Source organism: Zalophus californianus, chromosome 6 (assembly GCF_009762305.2).
Source record: "Zalophus californianus isolate mZalCal1 chromosome 6, mZalCal1.pri.v2, whole genome shotgun sequence".
In the NCBI taxonomy this organism is placed as follows: domain Eukaryota; kingdom Metazoa; phylum Chordata; class Mammalia; order Carnivora; family Otariidae; genus Zalophus; species Zalophus californianus.
In genome coordinates this window covers 15,458,004-15,471,615 of record NC_045600.1, presented here as the reverse complement: position 1 = coordinate 15,471,615, position 13,612 = coordinate 15,458,004, and the positions used below count along the sequence as shown (strand labels likewise).

Genomic DNA, 13,612 nt, shown 5'->3' with positions numbered 1-13,612 from the left:
AATGACTAAGCCCATGAAAAGATGCTCAACATCTCATGTGCCTACTACACACCCACACACCTAAAATTAGAAAGAATAATAATATAAAGCATTGAAAAGAATGTGGAGCAACTGGAACTCTCAAACACTTCTGATCGGATTGTAAAATCATACAATCATTTTGGAAAACAGTTTGGCAGTTTCTTATGAAGTTATACACTTTATACATACACTTCCCAAAAGAGCCAGCAGTTTCACTCTTTGGTATTAAATGAAAACAGGGACACCTAGGTGGTGCAGTTGGTTAAGTGTCTGACTCCTGATTTCAGTTCAGGTCATGATACTGGGGTCGTGAGATCGAGCCCTGAGTCAGGCTCCAGACTCAGCGGGGAGTCTGCTTGAAATTCTCTCTTTTGCTCTCCCTCTGTTCCTTCCCCTGCTCTCTCTAAAATAAATAAATCTTTTAAAAAAAGAAATAAGAAATAACATATGTCCACACAAAGACTTGTACACAAATGTTCGTAACAGATTTATTTGTAATTCCAAAAAGTGAGGGAAGAGGATGACAAATTGTGGTTTAATCGGAATATTCTTTGAAATAAGGAGCAAACCATTGATATACATAGCAACATAGACAAATCTCAAAAGCATTATGCTGAATGAAAGAAACCATTCACAAAAGAGTACACAGTGTATGATGCCACTTCTATAATGTTTTAGAACAATGAAAACTTATCAGGAGCAACAGAAATCTGAGATGGGGGCAGGTGAGAAGATATTATTGCACAGGTGCAACACAAGAACTTTCTGGGGTAATGGAAATGTTCCATAGCTTGGTTGGGGTGTTGGTTTTGTGGGTGTATCCACTTATCAAGACTCATTTAACTGTATACTTAAAATGGGAACATTTTATTGTATGTAAATTATACCACAATAAAGCTAACTTAAAAAATCTGTAGAGACCTGAAGTGGAAATCACTTAGACTTGGTTTTAATTAAAAATTTTTCTCTATAATCTGATGTATTCTAATATTGAGCTTTTTGTCTTTAATAGAAATACAAAACTTCATTCAGTTTAGCCTATGTTAAACCATTACAAATACCAAAATTCTAGTATTAGTCCAGTGAAGTTTTGAACTTTCATTTTAGAAAATTCCAGAATTTACTTTATCGACATAAACAATGGAGTTGTTTCTAGGAGGTCCACTAATGCTTAGATACAAATTATACTGCATGAGAAATACGCTCCCCACACTCAAATATAAACACATTTGTACTTTCATGAAATAAATGCATCTAATCATACCAAATATTAAAGGATGATCCAATTCTATGAACTAGCAGAAGCTTAGCGTGCCCCTTCTTCCACGCACAAAGATAAGAGAACGCATTAGCTGTGTTAGTCCATGACCAGCGGCACACAAGAAGGCCACAAGAGGCACCATGACATGATACACAAGAAAATTGCTCCAGCTTCATCTGTAGACCCACGGAAAGCACTGGCTATGTGGGATTTTCTTCCTCCTTCCAGCCACCTGGGGAAATGTTCAGAGGGTCTTAAGGGTTACAAGACTAAAGGTCAGATTTAAAAGAATTAATAACTGCAGATAACCCAATTAATCTGCTCATATTGATTACTGCAGGACTAGCTTTAGAGGTAGTTTATTAGTGAGGCATTTTTGCAATCATCCACTCATCATATCTATAATTCAAAAGCATCATCGTAAAAAGGAAAAGACAAAATACTCTTTAGAGTGTTAAGATTAATGTGTTGAAGTGGTTTTCAAAAAGCAGCACTTCCAGTGTTCTTCAGCTCCCTACGGTGTGGTGTGACCTCCGGACCAGGCCATCCGCTCACTCAGACACACAGTCGGTCTCTGTGATGATTGGGTTACTGCCGTCCACACGATCCCTTGCGCGTGCGATGGAGAAAGCCACCTCAGCATCAACGCCAAGGCTTCGAGGTGTGAACCACCCAAACCATGCCTCACAAGAGGACCGCTGCACAGCTTGAATTTTAGGGGACATATCAGGTCATGTTCAAGATTCATTGGTTTCCCTGGGCATTAGTTCTAAAAATATCTTCCAGAAGATCAAGCAAACATGTATTTCTCTCCCCATTTATTCTTCACTATTGTTAGCCTCCAAGAGGCTCATATATTGATCCATCAAAAGAACTGGCTCTCAACCAAAACCAGAAAGAAAGAAAATCCAGAGTGGTTCTATGGTGCTCCGTGAATATTAGCTTGTGGCTTCCACATGAAAGTTGTCAAACTGTGCAAATTCAAAGGAGTGAGTTCCAATGGCGGCCCAGCCATTCTTCGGGAAACTCACAGGGATATTCGTCCAGACATACCTGCCGTTCAGCATGCCAGAGGAGAACCGGCCCTGGAGGAAAGATAAAAGCACCCCCTTGAAGACGTATAAAAATGATTCTCTGAGGTCTGTTTCTTAATACGTACGGCCACTCTAGTCAGTGGAGCAAACACCCTTCTCGCTTCAGACCATGGCAAAGCACAATTCCACAGTCTAAGCAAAAGTTGGAAACACAGGAAAAATTCTCTCAGAGGAAATTCTTATCTACGTATGTAAAAAGTTTTCAAGGCACAAGGAAGACCTCAGGATTTCCTTGTACCCCACCAAGATGCTGTAAAACCAACAGAAATGTTAAAACTTTCCATAGCATCATAAAGTTTTAGACAAAAGCCCACTAAAATAAACAAACATTTGTAATTTACAAGTACTTGCGTGCACACACGTTGTCTAACAGCCACCAGCTCTTTGGACGTGGCTCCTGGAGCCAGAGCATCCATTTACTGAAGTCCTTTTTGTCCCCATGTGCAGAATATCACTTCAAAGTTACATGAAGAGCCCACCCTTAGGTTAGAAAAATAGTGACCATCAGTCAAACTGATGATTGGGGTGGGGGGAGATCAGGGGGTAAGAAGGGGAAATATCTACAGAAATGACTTACTGGTCATTGACAGAGAAAGATAAAAATAATTTCTTCAGACAGCTGCCATTCCTGCAGAGCCAAGTGCCCAGCATACAGCGGATAATAAACACTAGCTCTTATTATCATTATTATAGCATGTATATGAGCATATATTCACAGCATATCAATTGCAGCTAAACATTTAAAAGTAGCTAATTTCAAAGGGTAAAGAGCTAAAGATCCAAAGCACTAGGCTAAGGACCAAAATAAAATCTGTTTTTAAGTCACAGAATTACAATGCAATGGGCCTTAATTTCATTCTTTCATCTTATGGAGGGAGATACGGAGATGTGAGAATAAAAGTCAAAATCAGAGATTCACCAGCAGAGCTAGAACCTGAATCTTAGTTGTCCAACTCCACATTCAGGGAACTCACGTTCCCACTGCCATATATGTGCGCAGTTCTCTGCAGCCCTCAAAGTGGCCAACAGGGACTATTAACACTGAGCCAATACTCAGCCACACAGCCTACCTGCACTTCATCCCCTCCCCACGCCCGCCTGCTGGCAGCGCCCTCCAGGCTGCTCCTCACACCAGGCCAGTCACCAGCAGCGTCCTCTGCTCAGTACTCCTCCCACCAGGCACATCTCAGCTCAAAGAGCACCAACTTCAAGAGCCCTTCCCCTGGTCTCTCCACCTAGAGAATCCGGACAGGGGAGCTACTTTATCTCATTGTCCCATGTTTTTCTTCGCAATTTGATTGACTGATGGGTTTTTTTACTGTCTTAGAACAGGAGGCAGCCATCTATGGCCCACAGGCCAGCCACCTATTTTTACAAATAAAATGTTATTGGAATCACAGCCACACACATTCATTTATCCACCGTCTGTAGTTCCTTTCTTGTGACACAAGCAGAGTTGAGCAAAGTTGCACAGACCAGATGGCTCACAAAGCCTAAAATAAAGACTTTGCCAACCTGTGTCCTAGAAGAATATAGGCTCTAGGAGAGCAGGAACCTTGTGTGTCTTGTTCACTGCTGCATCCCTAGCACCTAGTCAAGTATACATACAAGGTGCTTAATAGACATGTATTGAATGAAAGAATAAAAACATTTAACCCTAAAACAACCTTACAGAAGTTATCCCCATTTTACAGATAAGGAAACAGAAGCTCAAAGGGGTGACTAACTTGCAGGAAGTTAGCAGGTGTCAGCAAGGAAGTATGCACACAGGTCTGCCTGGTTCAAACATCCCTACTGCTGGGGCGCCTGGGTGGCTCAGTCGTTAGGCGTCTGCCTTCCGCTCAGGTCATGATCCCAGGGTCCTGGGGTCGAGCCCCGCATCGGGCTCCCTGCTCGGCGGGAAGCCTGCTTCTCCCTCTCCCACTCCCCCCGCTTCTGTTCCCTCTCTCGCTCTGTCTCTGTCAAATAAATAAATAAAATCTTTAAAAAAAAAAAAAAAAACCCTACTGCTAACAATGCTCACTTCATTCCCTAAGGGAAGAGGGACAGAAAGGAAGATGGGGGCTGTTTTATACAAGGTGGTCAGGAAAGAACCTGAAGGAAGTAAGGGAGTAAGCTATGTAATCAAAGATTTTGGAAAGTCAACACACATTAAAGTGTGAGGCTGGATGATAAAAGACAAAGCAATATAAAGAACAAAGTTCCGAAATAACCTATGCACATGTGATGATTTGTTACATCAAAAAGGTGGCCTTTAAATCATAGGCAAAAGGACAGTCTATGTAATAAATGATGATGGCTATCCATTTGTTTAAAAAAAATTATACTGGGCTCTTCCCCCTTATGATTCACAAGTAAATTCCAAATGTATTAAAGACTTCAACATGGGGGCACCTGGGTGGCTCAGTCGGTTAGGCGTCTGACTCTTGATTTCAGCTTAGGTCATGATCTCAGCTGGGATCTAGCCCCATGTGGGGCTCCGTGCTCAGTGGGGAGTCTGGGATTCTCTCTCTCCCTCTGCCTCTGCCCCTCCCCCCAAAATAAATAAAATCTTAAAAAAAAAAAGACTTCAGGGGCGCTTGGGTGGCTCAGTCGATTAAGCATCTGCCTTCAGCTCAGGTCATGATCCCAGGGTCCTGGGATCGAGCCCCGCATCGGGCTCCCTGCTCGGCGGAGAGCCTACTTCTCCCTCTCCCTCTGCCTGCCACTCTGCCTACTTGTGCTCTCTATCTCTCTGTCAAATAAATAAATAAAATCTTAAAAAAAAAATAAAAATAAAAAAAGACTTTAACATAAAAAAATCCGGGAGTAGGGGACCCTATTTCAACTGGTCCCCGGAATTGAGCTGGATATCTACCAGACCACTCTGAGCACCCACGAAACCAGCCTGAGATGTAAGAAGATCTGGATCTCTACAAACAGAATATCGCAGGCAGTTGGTTTTGAGGTAGGAAGCGGGGAGCCGTGATTCTGCAGGCAGATATCGGAGGACAAACGGCAGTGGGAGGGTGCCTGGCCGTGGGGATCTTACACCGCTGGTGAGCGACAGCCTCGCGCTGGGGACGGGGCACAGACTCATAGACTGGTAGCGGCAGGAAAAGGAGCAGCCCCCAGGGCGGAAACCCGGCGCGGCGGGGTGGCGCGCGCGATCTGCAGGCCGCTGGCAGTTTTAGAAGCACAAAGGGCAGAGGCGAGCTCCGACCTGCAGGCAGGACTGGGAGCGCTGCGGAGGGGCGCACAAACCCAGGCCGCTGCAGTTTATAGCAGCACGGACAGAAACGGAGACAGTGTGGCCCGGAGAGCTCAATGAAGAACAGACTGCGGTCTCTCTGCTCGGAGGCAGAGGGTTGGAATCGGTCTCTTCTGCTGGGACTCGCAGAAGAGATGTAGAAAGCCAACAGGGAAAGCCTCCAGAGAACAAAAGCCCCAAAAACTGATTCCCGCTGAGCCCATCCCCCGCCACAGGGGGCAGGGCAACTCCGCCCAAACAGGGTTGCCTGAGTAACAGCATGGCAGGCCCCTCCCCCCAGAACACAGGCTGGTAGAATGAGAGGCCAGCAGCCCTATGGTCCCTAGAAAACAGGTGCATCTTGCTTGGGTTCTGGTCAATGATTTGGACTCTATACATTCCCTCAAACACCCATCAACAGAATGACTAGGAGGAGGAGCCCCCAAAATAGAAAAGACTCAGAGATCATGACTTATGCTGCAGATTTACAAATGGATGCAGATATAACCAAGATGTCCGAGATGGAATTGAGGGTAGCAATTGTGAAGACAATGGCTAGAATGGAGAAATCAATTAATGGCAACATAGAGTCTCTAAGGGCAGAAATGAAAGCTGAATTGGCAGAACTTAAAAATGCTATCAATGAGATCCAATCCAATCTAGATAATCTAACAGCTAGGGTACTGAGGCAGAAGAACGAATAAGCGACCTGGAAGACAATATAATAGATAAAAAGGGACAAGAGGAGGCCAGGGAAAAACAACTCATAATCCATGAAAATAGAATCAGAGAAATAAGTGACACCATGAAGCGTTCCAATGTCAGAATAATTGGAATCCTGGAGGGAGTGGAGAGAGAGAGAGGACTAGAAGATGTATTTGAGCAAATCATAGCTGAGAACTTCCCTAATCTGGGGAATGAAACAAACATTCGCATCCTAGAGGCAGAGAGGACCCCTCCCAAGATCAAGGAAAACAGGCCAACACCCCGGCACGTAATAGTAAAACTTGCAAATCTTAGAACCAAGGAAACCATCTTAAGGGCAGTTCAGGGGAAGAGATTACTTACGTACAGAGGGAGGAACATCAGAATAACGTCAGACCTATCCACAGAGACCTGGCAAGCCAGAAAGTCCTGGAAAGACATATTCATACCTGAATATGTATTCATGCAGCCAAGAATACCTTATCTGGCAAGGCTTTCATTTAGAATGGATGGAGAGATGCAGAGCTTCCACGACCAGCAGAAACTGAAAGAATATGTGGCCACTAAGCCAGCCCTGCAAGAAATATTAAGGGGAGTTCTATAAAAGGAGAAAGACCCCAAGAGTGATATACAACAGAAATTTACAGGGACAATCTATAAAAACAACGTCTTCACAGACAACATGATGACAATTAATTCATATTTTTCAATAATCACTTTCAACGTGAATGGCCTAAATGCTCCCATAAAACGGCACAGGGTTGCAGATTGGATAAAAAGACAGGACCCATCCATATGCTACCTACAAGAGACTCATTTTGAACCTAAAGATACATCCAGACTGAAAGTGAAGGGATGGAAATCCATCTTCCATGCCAGCAGACCTCAAAAGAAAGCTGGGGTAGCAATTCTTATATCAGACAAATTAGATTTTAAACTAAAGTCTGTAATTAGAGACACAGAAGGATACTATATCATTCTTAAAGGGTCTATCCAACAAGAAGATCTAACAATTGTAAATATCTATGCCCCCAACATGGGAGCAGCCATCTACATAAGCCAACTGTTAACCAAAATAAAGAGTCATATTGATAACAATACATTAATTGTAGGAGACCTCAATATTCCACTCTCAGCAATGGACAGATCATCTAAGCATAAAATCAACAAGGAAACAGCTTTGAATGATACACTGGATCAGATGGACCTCATAGATATTTACAGAATATTCCACCCTAAAACAACAGAATACTCATTCTTCTCGGGCACACATGGAACTTTCTCCAGAATAGACGACATACTGGGTCACAAATCAGGTCTCAACCGATACCAAAAGATTGAGATTATTCCTTGCATATTCTCAGACCACAATGCTTTAAAACTGGAACTCAATCACAAGAAAAAATTTGGCAGAAATTCAAACACTTGGAAGCTAAAGACCACTCTGCTCAATAATGTTTGGGTCAACCAGGAAATCAAAGAAGAACTTAAACAATTCATGGAAATCAATGAGAACGAAAACACATCGATCCAAAACCTATGGGATACTGCAAAGGCAGTCCTAAGGGGGAAATACATAGCCATCCAAGCCTCACTCAAAAAAAACAGAAAAATCACAAATTCACCAACTAACTCTACACCTTAAAGAACTGGAGAAAAAGCAACAAACGATGCCTAAGCCATGCATTAGAAGAGAAATAATTAAAATTAAAGCAGAGATCAATGAATTAGAAACCAGAAACACAGTAGATCAGATCAAACAAAACTAGAAGTTGGTTCTTTGAAAGAATTAATAAGATCGATAAACCACTGGCCAGACTTATCCAAAAGAAAAGAGAAAGGACCCAAATTAATAAAATTATGAATGAAAGGGAAGAGATCACGACTAACACCAAGGAAATAGAAACAATTATGAGAAATTATTATCAACAACTATATGCCAATAAACTAAGCAATCTGGATGAATGGAGGCCTTCCTGGAAACCTATAAGCTGCCAAGACTGAAACAGGAAGAAATCGACAACCTGAATAGGCCAATAACCAGTAACGAGATTGAAGCAGTGATCCAAAACCTCCCAAAAGACAAGAGTCCAGGGCCTGATGGATTCCCTGGGGAATTCTACCAAACATTCAAAGAAGAAATAATACCTATTCTACTGAAGCTGTTTCAAAAAATAGAAACAGAAGGAAAACTTCCAAACTCATTCTATGAGGCCAGCATTACCTTAATCCCCAAACCAGGCAAAGACCCCAACAAAAAGGAGAATTTCAGACCGATATCCCTGATGAATATGGATTCCAAAATCCTCAACAAAATCCTAGCTAATAGGATCCAACAATACATTAAAAGGATCATCCACCACGACCAAGTGGGATTTATCCCCAGGATGCAAGCGTGGTTCAACATTCGCAAATCAATCAATGTGATAGAACACGTTAATAAGAGGAGGGAGAAGAACCATAGGGTCCTCTCAATTGATGCAGAAAACGCATTTGACAAAATACAACATCCTTTCCTGATTAAAACTCTGTTCAGAGTATAGGGATAGAGGGAACATTCCCCAAGTTCATAAATCCATCTATGAAAAACCCACAGCAAATATCCTCAACGGGGAAAAGCTGAGAGCCTTTCCCTTCAGATCAGGGACACGTCAAGGATGCCCACTCTTGCCACTATTGTTCAACATCGTACTAGAAGTCCTAGCAACAGCAATCAGACAACAAAAAGAAATAAAAGGTATTCAAATTGGCAAAAAAGAAGTCAAACTCTCTCTTTTCGCAGACGACATGATACTTTATGTGGAAAACCCAAAAGACTCCACCCCCAAATTACTAGAACTCATACAGCAATTTAGTAATGTGGCAGGACACAAAATCAATGCACAGAAATCAGTTGCTTTCTTATACACTAACAACGCAACTATAGAAAGAGAAATTAGAGAAATGATTCCATTTACAATAGCACCAAAAACCATAAGGTATCTCAGAATAAACCTAACCAAAGAGGTAAAGGATCTATACTCTAGGAACTACAGAACACTCATGAAAGAAATTGAAGAAGACACAAAAAGATGGAAAAATATTCCATGCTCATGGATTGGAAGAATAAACATTGTTAAAATGTCTATGCTACCCAGAGCAATCTATACCTTCAATGCCATCCCGATCAAAATTCCAATGACATTTTTCAAAGTGCTGGAACAAACAATCCTAAAATTTGTATGGAATCATAAAAGACCCCGAATCACCAAGGAAATGTTGAAAAAGAAAAACAAAGCTGGGGGCATCATGTTGCCTGATTTCAAGCTATATTACAAAGCTGTGATCACCAAGACAGCATGGTACTGACACAAAAACAGACACGTAGACCAATGGAACAGAATAGAGAACCCAGATATGGACCCTCAACTCTATGGTCAAACAATCTTTGACAAAGCAGGAAAAAACAAGCAATGGAGAAAAGACAGTCTCTTCAATAAATGGTGCTGGGAAAATTGGACAGCCACATGCAGAAGAATGAAACTCGACCATTCTCTAACACCACTCACAAAGATAAACTCAAAGTGGATGAAAGACCTCAACGTGAGACAGGAATCCATCAAAATCCTAGAGGAGAACATAGGCAGTAACCTCTTTGACATCACCCACAGCAACTTCTTCTCCAAAAGCTAGTGAACCAAAGCAGAAATGAACTTTTGGGACTTCATCAAGATAAAAAGCTTCTGCACAGCAAAGGAAACAGTCAACAAAACAAAGAGGCAACCCACAGAATGGGAGAAGATATTTGCAAATGACACTACAGATAAAGGGCTGGTATCCAAGATCTAGAAAGAACTTCTCAAACTCAACACCCAAAAAACAAATAATCAGGTCAAAAAGTGGGCAGAAGATCTGAAAAGACACTTCTCTGAAGAAGACATACAAATGGCTAACAGACACATGAAAAAATGTTCATCATCATTAGCCATCAGGGAAATTCAAATCAAAACCACATTGAGATACCACCACCTTACACCAGTTAGAATGGCAAAAATGGACAGGGAAAGAAACAACAAATGTTAGAGAGGTTGTGGAGAAAGGGGAACCCTCTTACGCTGTTGGTGGGAATGCAAGTTGGTACAGCCACTTTGGAAAACAGTGTGGAGGTTCCTCAAAAAGTTAAAAATAGAGCTACCCTATGACCCAGCAATTGCACTCCTGGGTATTTACCCCAAAGACATAGATGTAGTGAAAAGAAGGGCCACATGCACCCCAATGTTCATAGCAGCAATGTCCACTACAGTCAAACTGTGGAAAGAGCCGAGATGCCCTTCAACAGATGAATGGATAAAGAAGATGTGGTCCATATATACAATGGAATATTACTCAGCCATGAGAAAGGATGAATACCCAACTTTTACATCAACATGGATGGGACTGGTCAAGCAGAGAAAGTCAATTATCATATGGTTTCACTTATTTGTGGAACATGAGGAATAGCAGGGAGGACATTAGGAGAAGGAAGGGAAAAATGAAGGGGGAGAAATTGGAGCGGGAGACAAACCATGAGAGACTATGGACTCCGAGAAACAAACAGAGTTTTAGAAGGGAGGGTGGAGGGGGGATGGGTTAGCCCGGTGATGGGTATTAAGTAAGGCACGTACTGCATGGAGCACTGGGTGTTATACAAAAACAATGGATCGTGGAACATCACATCAAAAACCAATGATGTATTGTATGGTGACTAACATAACAGAATAAAATTTAAAAATAAAAAAAAAAAATCCTAAACTTTGTTTAGAGAAAAAAAAAATGTTCCTCACCTTGAGAAAGGTGAAGTTCTTCTTAAACAAAACATAAAAACAATAAAAAAAGTGAAATATTTGACAGAACCAAAATTTAAAACTTCTATTCATGAAACATACCATAAGCAAAATTAAAATACACATGACAGGATGGAAGAAAGTATCTGTGACATACGTAACAGACAACGGGTCACTACTCAAAATATGTAATAAATTCATATGAATCCATCAGAAAAAGAAAACACAATAAGAAAATGAGGAAAGAATATGAACGGGTAACTTCAGAGAAGAGAGAAAAACACAAATAACCAATAAACATAAGGGGTGCCAGCTCCCTCATTATCAAGGAAATATAAATCATATCAATTAGTTTGAAAAACAATCCTTAAAAATAGGTAGTATCAAGGGACGCCTGGGTGGCTCAGTCGTTAAGCGTCTGCCTTCGGCTCAGGTCATGATCCCAGGGTCCTGCGATCAAGCCCCGCATCGGGCTCCCTGCTCGGCGGGAAGCCTGCTTCTCCCTCTACCACTCCCCCTGCTTGTGTTCCCTCTCTCGCTGTGTCTCTCTCTGCCAAATAAATAAATAAAATCTTTTTTAAAAAAATAGGTAGTATCAAATATTATTATAACTGCTATAAAATGGATACAGCTTGGCTAGCAATAGGGCAGGATCTGTCAAAATTCAAAATGCTATTCCATTTCTAATTATCTGCCTAATCAAATACCAGCACATGTGTGCCCCAAGAGGCACGTAAAAGACCCTCCCCTCCACCTGCAAGTAAAGCCAGCCCAGACCACCTCTGTTTGCCATGAAAGGGAAGAACTGGGAACAAAGCTGGGCCCATCGAGTGTGGCCGAGTTAAATACACAACGCTGCACCCAAACCAGACGCTCAAAACATATTGTTACCGCCTGAAAAATGTGTATTGTCATTTTGGGTGGTTGGGTAAGACAGAACAATTCAAAAAAGTTATCTGATTTCCATATTTAATTGCTATTCTAACCTAAACCAACTTAGGAAGAACCCTATTGCCAGAGAGCAGCAGTGCATTACACAGAAGTTTCTACACAGCATCCTTTGGATGCATGTCCATCAATAACTCATGATCGCCCAGTGATTTTGACAAATATTTTTAGATGCCATGATCCTACAATTAATCTGGTATCTTCTTTGACAAAAGTATTCAGGGAAACCAACTTCTAAAAAATTGTACTTACCGCTGACAGTTACTCTCGCCACCAAAAATAAATTTATAGGCTCCAATTTATAATCTTGGTTCAGCCAACTTGGAAAAAAATCACTCAATTATTGACTACCAATTACCCCTGAGTTTAAAAAACAGAACCAAAATTTTAAAAAACCGCGGAGTGATAAAGTCAACAGCTGGTGGTTCTCACACGGGTTTACCCTGACACACAGTATCACCCTGGGGTCTGCTGGTTTGCTGGTATCCTGGCAGATTCTCTACCTGTTTCCATTACTGTATTTATCACACTTTTCCCCTCTCATCTGATAACAGAAAATGCCAGAAAGGCACAAGAATATTTTACCTCCAGGCATTCCGATCAGCAATACTTACCTTAATAATTAATCTGAGTGTATACCAAGTTTTTGCTGTAACGTCAACATGTCCTAAAGCATATATGATCCATCCAGCTGCAACACAAAAAGATTATCCTAACGTGGTATATTTTTAAAATTGAAATTACAGAATCACATAGCTCAGTCGGGGTTCTCAGGCAGCATTTGTATGTAGTAAAGTAAGCCTTAATAAAGATCTGCGTTAAAGAATAATAATAATAATAATAAAATAAAGATCTGCATTTCCAGATCTACCACTGACTCAAAACAAAACATCCTTCATTCAGGCATGCATTCCACAAGCATGTATTGGGATCCTACTCTGAGTCATATATTATATGTGAGCTCACAGGAGAACCAGTGACATAAACTTACAAACCAACCACAGTATAATGTGTTAACTTCTACGGTTCAGGCAGCTTTATACTCGAGCAGACTGGGTATAAAGAACAAGGAGTGGTGGTCAAAGGCACCGTAAGATTTCCAGGGGGCGTAACTGGTTACATGGGAATAGCATGAACTGAGAATGAGAGAAAACAGTGAGTTAATCTGGGGACAGATTATATTTGAATGCCTGAAAGAAACCAGAACAAGATGTTGAGTGGGCAGTTTAAAACACAAGAACAGTGGGGGCTAAAGACCTGGATGTAAATTGCTGGTTCCAGTTCTGCTACTAACTCATTTTGAGACTTTGGGCAAATCAATTAACCTCTCAATTAACCTCTCCTTTGGGAAAATCAACTGGACTGGACCATTACTGAGGAACATTCTAGATGGGTCATGCTATGATTTTGCAATCTTACTCTGGTGGTGTCCTTATAGCCCACTCTTTCTTCATCACTTGTGGAGCCCTTTCCACCTTAGGAAGAGGCAAAGAGTAGCAAACTATAGGGGATAAGGTTTTTTACAAACGCAGGGGGATGTCAAGAGACGAGG

General features: G+C 41.5%; 1 protein-coding gene across 5 annotated transcripts in view; it reads right to left on the bottom strand.

Moving 5' to 3' along the window:
• Positions 1-492: 492 nt before the first annotated feature.
• GALC (galactosylceramidase) overlaps positions 493-13,612 on the bottom strand; it is a 72,479-nt gene continuing 59,359 nt past the window's right edge. For all 5 annotated transcript variants that reach the window (XM_027571038.1, XM_027571039.1, XM_027571041.1 and 2 more), the window contains 2 exons: positions 12,675-12,751; positions 493-2,367 (listed from right to left, as the gene is read on the bottom strand). In XM_027571038.1, coding sequence (XP_027426839.1) covers positions 2,221-2,367; positions 12,675-12,751 — 224 coding nt within the window. In that variant the 3' untranslated portion in view covers positions 493-2,220. The remainder of the gene's footprint in view (positions 2,368-12,674; positions 12,752-13,612) is intronic.